Source organism: Prionailurus bengalensis, chromosome D4 (genome assembly GCF_016509475.1).
Source record: "Prionailurus bengalensis isolate Pbe53 chromosome D4, Fcat_Pben_1.1_paternal_pri, whole genome shotgun sequence".
Lineage (NCBI taxonomy): Eukaryota > Metazoa > Chordata > Mammalia > Carnivora > Felidae > Prionailurus > Prionailurus bengalensis.
The window spans coordinates 74,276,969-74,291,362 of NC_057359.1; the positions used below are offsets into that span (position 1 = coordinate 74,276,969).

The following is a 14,394-nucleotide window of genomic DNA, read 5'->3' on the forward strand; positions in this document are numbered from 1 at the left end:
TTTCAGGAGTCCACAATTTCATTTTTATTTGAACCCGGGTCACCCGGCCCGGCCTGACGTGGGGCACCGGAACAGACACGGCCCGCACCCTCCCCGCCACCGTGTGGCCTGCGGGCCGATCAGCTGGCGATGGGCAGCAGCTCCTCGTCACCTGTGGACACAGAGAAGCTCGGCAAGTAGGTGTGGGGCTCACCCAGGGCGTCTGTGGATGGGGACAGTCGGGATGGGGACGCCTCACGGAGGAGGGAAGGCAGCTTGGGCTGACTTGGGACCTGAGCTTGAGGCCAGAAACTGCTGCTTGCTTGCTGCATGCCCTGGTGTCTCCAAAGCGCATCCCACAGAATGATCTGGTCTTTGGCCTCTTCTCCCAGTGGGGAGACACGGCACAGAAATCAAATGGCTGCTGTTCCCCTGGCATGCTATTACTGTTGTCATCACAGCATGACCATCAGGACCAGTGACGGCTGCCGTCAGCCGAGTCCTCACCGTCCAGGCACTGTGAAATCCGAGTGGGTACTTTTGTCCCATTTTACAGAAGAAAACAAAATGAGGCTCAAACTGGTACTCGCCCAACGTGGCCAGCCCAAACGTGGCAGCCCCAGAAGCAGAGGCCGTCTCTGCCAGGCTCAGGTCTGGCCTGTGCCTCCCTGGTGCCCTGTCCCAGCTGGGGTAAGGGTTTAGCCCCATTTTACAGATGGGGAACAGGCCCAGAGAGCGGATGGGCAGGTCATCTGGTGGAGTCTAGAGCTCACCTCTCCGGACCCCCACTCCCTACCAGGGCTCTCCCGCCTGGACCCAGTAGCACCCACGGGTCCTCCTACCGTTGCCAGGGACACCACAGTACTCCCTGCACTCCTTCTCTGAGTAGAACTTGTTGCCGTTGCCTTGGCAGCCGCCATAGGTGAAGAGGATGCATTTCCCCTGGACGGCATCGAATGCCCAGAGCTGGTTGTAGCCTCGGCAGGGGCCGGTCACTATGGGGAGGTTGCAGGCCGCTGTGGGGAAGGGGGGGCGCGGAGTGTCAGTCCTTCTGCGCAGCCGACCCGGCACACCCGGCAAAGGGCCTGAACCAGGTTGCCCTGCTCGTCCAGAGCACTTGGTTCCTCCGGACTGGGAAGCTGGGACCCATGGAAACCAGTCACTTGCCTGGGGCACCCACATCCAGATGTGCACTTCCTGTGACTTCAGGAAGCTTGCCCCAGAATTCTACCCCTGGAACCTCCTCTCTCTTAGCTCTCTGTTCACCTGGCAGGTGTCTTGTTGGGAGGACAGGGTGTGGGGTGCAGCATGCATGGAGGTGAGGGACCCGTGCTCACCCACGGTTCGGCAGGTCTGCAGACACTCCTTCTCTGAGGCGAAGTTGTTGCCGTTGCCCAGGCAGCCGCCATATTGGAAGGTCTCACAGGCCATGGATGAGCCATTATAGAAATACCTCGTGACCATCCCCAGGCATGGGCCTTCTGCGTGGCCCAGCTGGCAGGCATCTGGAGAGGGGCAGAACAGCAGCTCTTACTGAGTGCTTCCTGTATACCTGTCACCGGGCTGGACGCTTAACATGCACCATCTAGTTTAGTTTTCCCCTCCACACTCACAGGAAGGATTGTCAACTCATTTTTATAGACGAGGAAATTGAGAGGTCAAGGGACCTGCCCAGGATCACAGAGTGCTGAGATTCAAAACCCCGTGGGCTCCAAAATCCGTGCCCATTCCACGCCATAACCCAGCGACCCACTGGCCCACCGTCCCGTGTTGGTTGGTCTTGTCCATCCAGGGACTCTAATAGCAGGTGGCGGTGCACTCGGCAACAGCAGCCGTGCCGGCCTGACCTCTCCCCTGAAGTCCCACACCCATGCCTTTTCTCCCACTGCTCCAGCCCCTGGAGGACCTTCCTCCATAGACCCCTGCCTGGATACCTGGACACCGCACGAATTCCCCTTCATCCGGGAAGTCCTCCTAGATCCCCTGACTCCTCCCTCCTCTGAGCTCCCCCACCCCCTTAGCTGACCCTGCCTTTTGGGTCCATCAGCTTCTCTGCCTGCCTCCCCTACCAGACCACAAGTTCGGAAAAGGCACGGGTTTGTCTGGATGACCCCCAGGACCCAGCACAGGGCGGAGCAGGGCTGAGCGTTTGCTGAGCAAGCTGGAGGGTGAGTCATTCGTGAACACTGTCCACCACGCAGGGCAACCTCACGTCCTGCTCCAACTTGCTCCCACAGAAGCCCTGATCGTGAGCACAGCAGGCTCTTATCTGCTGCAGAGAGGAGGAAACATAGGCTAGGAGGCCACACAGTGGTACAGACAGGGCCAGAATGCACTTCTCATCATGGAGCGGAGAGTTCCTGAGCCCAGGGGCCACACCTTATGTTCCTCTCTCTCCCCTCACAACCCCTGGCACCACGCAGAGGCCTTGATTTGCCTTTCCTAGTCCCAGTCCTTGACCAACAGACAAATAAGAAAGACTTCGTGGTGGTGAGGGCAGCTTGTGTGAGCCACCCATGGGCCCTTCCTCTCTGCAGTGTGACAGAAGCGGGTGGAAAGGTGAGTGGTCATTACCTTCCTTCTTGCTGAAATCAGTTGCTAGCAGCCTGGCCCCTGATCCTTCCTCTTCCTGGGGCAGCACAGCCCGCCGGGCTCTCTGGGGTGGAGAGAAAGAGAAGCTGTTGTGGGGACCTCGCCACTATTGCTCACCTGTACCCCTGGAATATATAAAAACCATTTGCTTTGGGAATCAGGGTGCAGACAGAAGCAGAGTTACTACACTGGTTAATGGACTGGTTTTCCCAAAAGTATCAACCTGAATCCCAGAATGGGCATCACAAGATAGGTTTCTAGTCTGAAAGGAAAATCAGAACCATGGAGTAGAACAACACCCCTGTATCCAAATTCTAGTTGAAATGCCCAAAGGAATAAAATAGTGAGGGAAAAAAAAAAATCATTTGAATTGGAAACCAGGGAAGAGCAGCATTTCCGTGCCAGAAACTTGAAGGTGTTTCTACACGGTGGAGTGTGGATGTGAATGATTTGCAGGAAGGGCTGACCAGACTATCATTGTTAGTCGCTCGCAAAGGAAAAGCCACCTAGAAGGTATGGAGAAGGGACCCCAGGCTGACCCTGACACTCTTAGCTGTGGTGGTGGGGAGTGGTGGGGACTAAAGAGCGGGGCAGGCTGCCAAAGCTGGCAAAAGGCTAAGTGTAGAGTCCCCTGAGGCAGGATCCCAAGGCCATTAAAAAAGGGATGAGCAGGGAAACTGCCAGCCAGCAGGGATGGGAGAGACTAGAATCTGAAAAAGTAAATCTGTGGTAACTTTCAATGTTCTCCTTTTAAGGTACAACTAAAAGCTATTTTCCTTTTAAGGTGCAACTCAAGCTATGATCAGGGACTCCCAACTGTCTCTCAAGCTGGTTGCACATAGGCCTTCTTCCTTGGTGAGGATGAAGGAAGAGAGAAAAAATCATGGAACAATTGAAATAATGCAGCTGCTCAGGAGAAATACCTCCATCACACGCAGGATGACAGCAGGAAACAGGAGAAAACTTAAACCATCAGTGAATTCATGATGACACTGCGTCACTATCACAGGGGCCAACGGTTACGGAAATGAATAGAATGAAAGAAGGAAGTTACTGGAGATGGGAAGGATTTTGCTTAATTTAACCATACCGTAGAGATAATAAACTGGCTAAACGATCATAAGAAATACACTCACATAGTAGGAATTCTAGAAGGAGAGGCAATCAATATAGAAATAATAGAAGAAAACCTTTCTGAGTTGAAGAAAGACTTGAGTTGTCCAATTATAAGTTGGGGTCAAAGGGAATGAGGTAAAATTAATGAAGAGCCCCACCTGGACACTTCCTAGAGACAAAGGATAAAGAGCCTAACGGACTGTGTAGTAAACAGCAGCATTAAATGACAGAAACTGCAGAGCAACATCTGAAGTTTATAAGAGAGAAAAGATTCCATACTCATCTAAGCTGTTGACCATGTGATAAACACATTTTCAAACACGCAAGGATCCAGTAGTTTGCCACCCATGTGTTTATTCAGAAAAAACAAAAATAAAAAACTACTTATAGAAATATTCCAGGGCACCTGGCTGGCTCAGTCAGTGGACCATGTGACTCTTAATCTTTGGGTTGTGAGTTCGAGCCCCATGTGGGGTACAGAGAGTACTTAAAAATAAAATCTTAAATCTACAAAAATATTCCCACCAATTGAGAGAGGAATCTAAGTACAAAAAAAAAAAAAAAAGGATGATGCAATAGCAAGAAATTATGATAAACTATAAAGCTAATAAAACAGAGTTGAGATTAAATGGTTGTTACAATGGTCACATAATGTAAATGTTAAAAGTAATTCTCAGAACAAAAGGTGGAGGGGTGCCTCGGTGTCTCGGTTAAGCATCCGACTTCGGCTCAGGTCATGATCTCACAGCGCGTGAGTTCGAGCCCGTGTCAGCCTCTGTGCTGACAGCTCAGAGCCTGGAGCCTGTTTTGGATTCTGTGTCTCCCTCTCTCTCTCTGCCCCTCCCCCCACCCACAGTCTGTCTGTCTCTACCTCAAGAATCAACATTAAAAAAAAATTTTAACAAAGGGTGGAAAATATAAATGTCAACCTCAGATTACATCCACAAAAACAGACATGTGGGAAGCCTGGAAAGAAGAAATGGAAAGTGTGCTCCATTTTTCTTTTCTGCAAGGGGAGACACCAGTTATGGTTTCATTCTTGACAGTGATGAAGAAATACAGATTCCGTCAAGATGGGGATGAAGATGGCAGATGTAAATTTCCCTCAAAATCGCCTTTTCCAATTCCTAACAGCAAAAAATGAATTCAGAATATCAATCTCCAAATGTTCATCAGCATGGCTCAGTCAAGGAAAGGGGCATAGTTGAAAGCAAAAAGTAAAACGGTTGATCAAGGAAAGAAATCAAGTATTTTGGAGCCGAACAGGATGGTCAACTCCTAACTCTGCCCTCTAACTCCCAAGTCATTAAATTTCTGATTATTCTCCCTAAGACTCCCGAATCCTGAAAGAAGGAAATTGAGGGACCTTTTCTTTTTCCTCTTCTGACAGAGAAGTCGTGAAGACGACTTCTGGGAAGAAAAGAGGAAACAGACTAGAGGCCTTCTCTCTCTAAGTGAAGGTTCTGGGACTACACGATCTAATGCACCAGGGATATTGACATGGGGCAGACAGATGTCACTGCCCTGACCAGGTGGAATGAACCCCACGTAGTTCTTCAAAAGAGAAAGCAAGCAAGGGTATTCCAGCCAAGATGGCATGCCTTAGGAAAGCTCTTCCACCCCTGCTCCTTCCCACCCTTTCCTTGCACTTCAGAAAAGTCGATGGAACACAAAATACCCAGACCTTAGACTACATTTGGGTAGGAGGGGGCTCAGCTCAATTTTATTGGGGGAAATGACCAAGGAATAAATGAAACCCCCCACCCCACCATATCACAGAAGACAGGCTAAAACTGAGCAGAAACAAGATAAAAAGAAATGGCACAGAGACTATCCAGACCCATTTCTGAGATGAAGGAGTAAATAGGCCGCACTATAGAAAGAGCCCGACTGTGGTGGCTCCTGTCATGAACTGCCTAGACCTCCCCTGAGGAGTGGGCTTACATTCCCAGCCTGAGCTGTCAGCCCCTGTTGGGACTGCCTCAGCTAAGGGGACCCCTCTCACTCAGGGTCATGCTTCCTCCCCCAGGCTGATCCCCAGAACATGATCAAAATCCGGGTATTAAGGCCCCACCCCTTGGCACCATCATGAGACAACTCCAAAGGTCCCCCCCCCCCAGTTCTAGAGCTCCCACAGGGTTGGCTGAGGCATCATGACCACATCACAGCTCCGCTTCTCCTGCCCAGTTCTTCCTTCACACCTGCTCTACAGGTGTTGATCTAGGAAACCCCACCTATGACACCAATGTAGAAGAAACTACAACTCAACAAGCTGAAGGAAATTCTTCAGTGGCCTCAAGCTATAGAATTGCTTAATGAAAACATATATTCATTAAAACAAGACTCAAAGACAAAGTGGTAAATAAAAGACAAAATTCAGAATACAATAAAAGACAAAATTCAGGCCTAGATATAAAAAATTGAGAATGAAGACAACATACATTCAGAGCTAGTGAATAAGTCAGAAATAGCAAGGAACAGAATAGATGCTGCTAAATGGAATGACTGTCCCAGAAGAAAGGCGAGTGAGAATCCCGGGAGAAGCCCAGTGAATACAGATGAAAGCAACTGAGAACACCTAGCATGTGTGGAAGACAAAGATGGTCCAGGATGAGAGAACAAGTGTTGCCAAAGTAGCAAAACCCCACAGAAAAAATGTAATCTGTGGATGGGAAGGGCACACTGTATTCCAGGAAATTCTGGCATGGAATTCTCAACACCAAGACATGTCCTTGTTAAGATACTGACTGTGGAGTGTTCTGGCTGACTCGGTCAGTAGAGCATGTGACTCTTGATCTCAGGATCGTGAGTGCACGCCCCACACTGGGCTTAAAGCTTACTTTAAAAAATTGAAAAAAAAAAAAAGATACAGAGTTCAAGGATAAAGTTTGTCCTGGCATCTGGGCAGAAGAAACAAATTGCTTACAAGGAGAAGAAACAGCAGGCTGGCCTCAGGCTTTCCCAGAGTGATGATTAGCGCTTGAGAACAACAGAGCAGTGCAGACAACATTCCGAGGGAAAGGAAACATGACCCAAGAATGTGACGCCCAAGCAAAATGCCATTCAAGTATGAAGGAAATGGGCAGACTTTTCTCAAACGGAAGAATCCAAGGATTAAAACACCCATGAACCCGCCTTGTAAACACCACTTGGTGAAGGCACTAATGAAGAGATTGATAGAAATAAGTAACTCAGGAATGGAGACGCTGTGGTTATATTCACCAAGAGTGAGTGTAGAATCCATTCCAGAACTTTTACTAAGTGACTGGGAAAGATGGCGACAGATGCTTATTTGAAGTTCAAAAAGTCCAACCGTGTTGTTTTTTTTCTTAATTCAAATAAAACTGCAAAGAATGCTTTTTAAAACTCAAAATAGCATCTGCGATATCATCCCATTTAATAACAGTATGCCTGAATCTGTGCATAAATCTGTGCATTCCTTCTATCTGTCCTTCCCTCCACATGTGCATGTGCCGAAATTGCTGGATTAATGTGAATATTGGTAGTTTTTGGGTGGTGGCATTTTCTTAAACTCTTACTCTGTATCCTTTTCAGCATGATTTTAATTCTTTATTTTCATTTATTTATTTTATTTTTATCGTTTTAAATTTTAATTCTGTATAACGAGCACATGTTGGTTTTCGTAAAATCAATGATAATTTTTCTTTAAAAACACAGAAGCAAACAATGTTAACAGTGTTGATTCTATGTAGGAATAAGGACACTCTTTTCTTTCTTGTATTTAAAAAAATTTTTTGAGACTATGTTTCTAATATATTTATAATATATATTTGTTCAGAAACATAGCCTTGAAAATTTATACATGTATACACGCATGTATATGCACACACACGTTGGTAGAATAAATCTGGATATGTAATTTCCAAATAATCACAGAAAAAAAAATGAAGAAAGCTTAATCAATATGGTAAAGGCAGGAAAATAAAGCAGAAGAGTAAGGAAGCCCAAAACATCAAAAGGCAGAATAGTAGATAGAGCAGTTGATTGAGAAGCTGCCTGCTCTCAGGTTTGCTGGTTTTTTGGAGATCAATTGACTTTGTCTTTTATTTCTTAAGTACTGGGTATCATCATTTCGTTATTGAGTATTTCACTGGCTTTAGGCATTATGCTAAGAATTTGTCCAATATGTCACTGAATTCTAGCCCATGGAAGGTAAGTGTAACTACCCCATTTCACAGATGAGGAAAAGTGAGGTCTGGATAGGGCAGCAACTGGCCCAGATGGCAGATCTGAGATTGAGCCCTGCGGGGGGCGGGGGGAGGGTTCTGACTTCAAGACCCCATGCCTACCACTGCCTTCTCTCAACCTCTCTCAATGACCCCACCCACCACCACAGGGGGACCTAAGCAAGGGCAGCAAAAATCAGGCAGGGTGGGGATGGGGTGGGAAAAAGTGCTCACCGTGAGTGGAGAGGGCTCTGGTTCCTGCTCCCCAGGGACACACTCACCTAGGCCAGGACAGAAGAGAGAGGTGAGTAAGAGGGCCAAGACCCAGAGAGGGCTTTGTTTCTGTCATAATGCTAATGACTGCGTGCCGGGTGGGCACTCAGCTGGGAAACTGTCTTGTGCATTAGCCCACTTCATGAATGGCTCCACTCACGTGGCCTGCTGAAGGTCATTCGTTGGAAAAGCGACAAGCTGGCGGCCGCACCATCATCGGCAGCAGCACCATCGAAGAACAGCAATGGCTAACACTTACTGAGCACTTACTAGACACTGGGCACAGCGCTATCGTATTTAAAGGCTTCCTCTCACTGACTTCCCACAGCAACTTATGAGAGAGGCAGTATGATGCCCCATTTTACAGATGAGGAAAATAAGGCTCCGGAAGGTTGACTAGCCAGAAGCCACACAGCTCAACTTGAATTTCGGTACTCTACCTCGAGCCCATACTCTTGACCCCAATACTGGATTGCCTTCTGCGAGCTACCTGTGGATTCTGGCTATAACCTCAGTTCAACAGGTGGCACGAGGCTGAATGCTGAATTGGTTCTAGTCTCAGCTCTACCAAGCACATTTGCTGTGTGACCTGGAACAAATCTGGGGGCCCCGGCTACCTTCTCCATAAAGAGGGGAGGGGGACTATAATCCTACGTATCTCAGAGGGTTACAGGAAAGACCCAGGGCCTGGGAAGATGCTCTCTGAGGACTGTGAAGGATGACGAGGAGACAGAAAGGTGGGGTGGGGCGGGGCGGGGTCGCATTTACCTTTGTCGGCCATTGTGAAGATGGAGTCCTCGGGGATGCCCACACCCAAGGCGACCTCCCTGAACTCCTCCAGCAGGCTTTCTCGAAGCTGTGGCTGTCGCCCTGCAATGGGAAGCAGAGAAGACGCCTCGAACCACAGGTGCCTAGGCTAGCAAGGCCTGGGATTATTTTGCCCAGTGATTGTCATTTAGGAGCTGGAAGCTATCAGCCCAGTGTGATCTCCTCAATACACTTATGGAAAGATTGGCTCCACAAGAAGAAGAGGTGACCCTCCCAGACTCCCTCCGATCCCAGGTCTCCCAAATCCCCACGCGTGGCTTTTTCTGCTGGTTCTGTTACAGACCCGGAAACTCTGGAATCAAAAACCAAAAGAAAAGGATTCTACCTCAGACCGGAGACTGAGCTCTACCTCCTCCCGGGGGAGTAAATGTTTCCACCTTTCCCACAACTACAGTTTTATCAGAAGGATGGAGCAGAACTCCCGACTCCTCCCCACTCCACTGTCCCTAAATCACTGGCCTCCTCCCGCCCCCAACTCCTGCGGACTTATCTAGCTCCACGCCGTTACCATAGAGCTTGGCGGTAATGGTGGGCCCATGGTGGTGGCTGAATTTCTTGGTCAGAAGGATGGCGTACTCGTCATAGTTGGTGTGGACCACATAGGACTCCATGGTGATGTTCCATCCTGCATGGGCGATGCAGGAGGCCAAAGGCATCGGTTGTCAGAAGGCTCCTCTAGCCTGAATTCCTTCACCTATTCACCCGTACATCATCTGTTCATCCATCCTTCTATCTATCCATCCACCTCCTCCATATATTTATCATTAATTCATCCACCATCATCCCACCCATCCATCCTTTCCATACGTCAAACCATTCCCTTCCTTCTTTCCTTCCCTTCTACCTCCCTTCCCTTCTCTCCCCCCTTCTTTCCTCCACCCATTAACCCATCGGTTTATCTGTTAGATGACTGATTAACTCACTTATCTGCCATCCATATATGCGCTCGTTTACCAATCATTTGCTTATTTTCTCATTTATTTATTCAAACATCCACCTACCCAAACATTCATAGGTTCCACTTCCAGCGCAGTTATTTGACACATAGAGCATAGTCAATAAACATCTGCTGGGTGAATGAATAAATTCACGTCCAGAAGGAATAAATTCCTTCTGTGACAGCACCATGCACCCTGCACATGGTAGATGTTTAGCATAATTTTTATCAGCTGATTGCAGATGGCCACCATGAATGCTGACGAACTCCCGATGTTATCCTCAGAATTCAGTGACACCCCTTTCATTCTGGATGCTCATGAGTGCACGAGAGAGAAGGCGGGAGAAGGGAAAGAGGAGGAATACATACAGAAAGTCCAGAGGACATCTCAGAAAAATGGGAGGGAAGGCTTTGGGGGCACGGAGAGGTGAGGCAGAAGGAAAAACAGGTTAAGACACCACAAGGTGTTTTTCAGCAAAGGGGAGACAGCCGCGGAGGATGCCTCCAATTCAACTTACTAGGCTTATGATAGAGGAACTTTCCGTCAGTGTCTGTTTTCTCATAAGCCCCGGAGATCTCCTCGCAGGTGCCTCTCCTGGAGATGCACAAACCAAAAGAAAGGTAACCGCTGGTAGAGACCGTGGTCCCCACACCCACTCTCCTGCGGGGTGCTCTTCACATGTTTTCCTTTTGTCATTTGGAACGTAGCACTTCCAAACATCCTGTTTAATCCTCATGCCAGTCCTAGGAAACCCACACACATACAAGGGAACAGAGGGACAGAGGAAAAAGGGACTAATCTTGCCCCTTGGCAAAGCCAGCCCTAAACATCAGCTTCCTGAACCAAATCTGCACATCAGACTGACGCACGGGTAGGGGGGGAGTGATGAATGAATGCTTTAATTCCTTTATTACTCTGTGTCTCTCTGGCCCCAGGTCCCTCTGTGAAAGGGGGATAATGACACCTCAAATTGCCGTTGTCAGGATCCAATAGGATACTATTAAACAGCTTTGGGGCGCCTGGGTGGCTCAGTCAGTTAAGCGCCCGACTTCAGCTCAGGTCATGATCTCGCGGTTTGTGGGTTCGAGCCCCGCGTTAGGCTCTGTGCTGACAGCTCAGAGCCTGGAACCTGCTTTGGATTCTGTGTCTCTCTATCTCTCTGCCCCTCCCCCATTTGCTCTCTGTCTCCCTCAAAAATAAACATTAAAAAAACCACAACAGCTTAGAGTAAGCATTATGCACATACTAGCTGTTGTTACGATGATTGTTATTTATCTTATCAACATTCATCGAGCAGCATCTATGTGCCAGGCACTGTGTGACAGACTGAGGATATAGAGGAGGGCAAGATGGACTCTGTCCCCTCATGGACCTCAGGACTGAGCAGGGCCCATGAGCAGACCAGAGGCAAATGCAATCAGTGTGCCAAGTGGGGAGAAGCATGAGGTGCTCCAAGAGCACAAAGGAAGGTGTGTAACCTGAACCTTGGTGGGGGTGGGGGTGAGGGTGGCAGTCAGGGATGGCTTCCTGGAGGAAGTGACCTAGAACCTGAGTCCTAAAGGATCCATAGGAATTAGCCCAGAGAGGTGGGGAGACGTTGAGACATTTCGCCAATAGAAGGAACACCAGGTGCAAGAGGGTGGAGGGTTTCAGGAGCTGAAAGTCTACTTGGGTCGGTCACCGAATACCTGGTGAGTCCTGGGAGGGGCCTAGAAGGCCCCATTAATGGAGTTGAACTTTATTCCCAGGGCAATAGGGAGCTATGGAAAAGTTTGAGCAGATGCGAGTTTTCAAGAGGTCTTTTGTTTGCTGGGTAAACGGTTGGAGATTAGAGATGGGGAGAAGTGTAGAGACGGGGTGTCGTAGACAGCAAGGAGAGAAAGGCAGGTGGCTTGGCAGGGTGCGGATGGTAACGAAGGGAGCAGAGGGCAGCTTGGAGGGATTTAGGAGGAGAATGGACAGGGCTTGACGGTGGACTGAACAGCCTGTGGCAGCAGAGAGAGGAGTCTCAATGCCTCCCTCCCACCCACGTTTCCAGGTTGGGTCCTGGGGGTTGGCAGGGCCCTGACTGAGCTAAGGGACACCGCAGGATCGAGTTGCAAACCAGGCTGCAAAATAGGCATGTGTCAGGGCACTGCGTGGTGGAGGGCAGCGGAGGGCCCTGGAGCTCGGAGGCAAGGTCCCGGCTGGAGGTAGAGACCTTAACTCTCCGGGACAGGGTGGTGACTGAAGCCGGGCCGGGGTGGCAGATGGGCCCTGGTCCCCCTCGCCCCTCCCACCCCATCCCCGTTCTCACCGCCAACGAGTGCTGGTCATGCTGATCTCCTTGTCCGTCGCCCCCTCGCCCAGCACCAGCGTGCTCATGGACATCCTGTCCATGAACTTCTTCAGCCACGGGCAGGTGGAGCCCATGGCCACGTGGAACCACTTCCCATAGATCTAGGAGAGAGACACAAGCTCCGAGGATCTGGATTCAGACACCTGCTCCCTTCCCTCCTCTCTACGCTAAGGATAAGCTTTAAGGTCCAGTAGCCAACTGGAGGCCACGCAGCTTCGAGGACGGATGGGGCCTAATGGTGGCCCCACATTACCGCAGCAAGCCTAGGAAGGGGGTGTGTGCACGGGGTCCCATCCTGCTTGGGGGGGAACGCCTTACCCTGCTTAGGCACAGGATCTGTGCTGCTCACGTGGATGAGGCACAAATCCCCGTGGTTGAAGGTCATCGTCAACCACGGCCCCCAGAGCAGCAGTCACATCTTTCACTCCTCTGGGGACAGGGAGCTCGGCGCCTTGGAGGCAGCCCATAGCTCCGTGTTAGAAATGGTCTCCTTTCCTTGAACTAGTAATTCAGGACAAGCCTGCTGCCCCTTTCTCCCGCCCACAGGGCAAAGGGTGGAAAGAGCTGTCACACCCCTGAAGACCCCGGGGAGCCTCCTATGCTTCGCCACCCCAGATGACCCCAGGACCCTGCTCCTCCGGGCCCCTCCACCCACAACCCTTGCTTGTCTCTAGCATAGACAAAATCCACAGCCAGAAGGGTCTGAGAGCCCCTCAAACCGATGCGGACACTGAGCCCTGGGTGGGCAAGGTCCTGTTCAAGGTCACCCGGTGACTGGGGACAGAACTGGGGTCAGAGAGTGGTCCTGGGGCTCCCCCACACAGCCAGCCCTCTTAATCCCACCGGCCCGATCTCCGTCCTGTTTCTCTGCTCCCCGTTACCCCTCACGTCTGCCCCGTGCCACCCAGACCTCTGTCCACAGCCAGGCCCGTAAGGGCAGAGGGCCCAGGATGGTAACAGGGGTTGGGGCGGGGGGGAAGGGGCCGAAAGGTGAAGGGCGGGGGGAGGAGGGCAGGAGGTCACGAAAAGCTAAGCCCTGTGAGGGGGCTGCAGGGGCAGCAGACAGCACGAAGCCTTTTCCAGGCTGGGTTATAACTGAAGCACGGATTCCCCTTGTGCCCCCAAGAAGGCAGGTTCACACGTGAGGGCATCTGACTCAGAGATCGTCAGACGAGAGGCCCAACGGAATGGCAGGTGCACAAAGTTGTAGTTTCGGTGAATCCCGGGCGGTCTGAGCAGGAAGGGCCCTTGGGGACCCAGCCCCCGAGTTTCGGCTTGGGAGACTGGCCCCCCTGCAAGGCCCACCTGCTCAGACACCCCGCCATCGCCGCCTGAGAGGCCAGCCTTACCCTAGAGATGTCGAAGTTCTCTTGCACTTGGATGTCATCGGGCGGCGTCAGCACGGGGCTGGCACTCACCGCCAGGCAGGCAGTCAGCAGCAGAAACAGAGCCCTGAGGCTCCGCATGGTTCTGGGCTCTTCTGCCTCGGTGTCACTCACAAGCTCAGTCTAGGGACAGAGAGGCCACCGTCTCTCTGCCTGCAGCAGCTGTGAACTGAGACTGGGGAGGGGGCCTGCAGCCTGTAGGTGACCTTGGTATTTGCCCCGCTCAGCTGGAACCAATCAGGGCCCCAAGGCCAGGTCTGATCGATCCCTTGTAGCGCCCTGCCCCGGGGTCAGTAGTCCCAAGGGGTCAAGGAGGCTGTTTCAGAGGAGGCGTTGACCAAACACAACGTGGCCCAGATGCAGCCCAGGGCCGGGCTCAGGCTCCAGAATGGCTCCCGGAGAGACCTCCCCTCCTGCCACAGGGGAAGACGAGCCTCGCCCGCTGGGTCGTTCATTCCGCTCATCCCACCTGGACCTCACGCCTCCGTGAGCTGGCAGGATGAGCCTGATTGGGCCCCTTCCTCACGTGAGAAACGAGACCCAAGGGGGAAGAAATGACTTCTGTAGCACAGACCGCAGGGAGGTCTAAGGCACAGCCCAGACTAGAACTCAGGCATCCTGTCCCCAGAGTTCCCCGTCTGACTCCTGGCTTCCCACAGCCCGAGCAAATAATAGAAGGAATGATGATGACCGTAGCTCCCGTTCACCGAGAACCTGCTGTGTGCCATCTTTGTTCCAACACTTCATGCACACCGCAG

At 50.9% G+C, this 14,394-nt stretch overlaps 1 protein-coding gene across 1 annotated transcript; it reads right to left on the reverse strand.

Moving 5' to 3' along the window:
• Positions 1 to 13,834, reverse strand: LOC122475429 (alpha-1-microglobulin/bikunin precursor). Its single transcript, XM_043567402.1, has 10 exons — positions 13,601 to 13,834; positions 12,210 to 12,352; positions 10,431 to 10,507; positions 9,484 to 9,600; positions 8,916 to 9,017; positions 8,109 to 8,155; positions 2,554 to 2,635; positions 1,317 to 1,484; positions 822 to 995; positions 1 to 151 (listed from the first exon to the last, which is right to left on the reverse strand). Exons 1-10 carry the CDS (start codon positions 13,715 to 13,717, stop codon positions 120 to 122), a joined length of 1,059 nt encoding a protein of 352 aa, XP_043423337.1. The 5' UTR covers positions 13,718 to 13,834; the 3' UTR covers positions 1 to 119.
• Between the last annotated feature and the right edge of the window lie 560 nt (positions 13,835 to 14,394).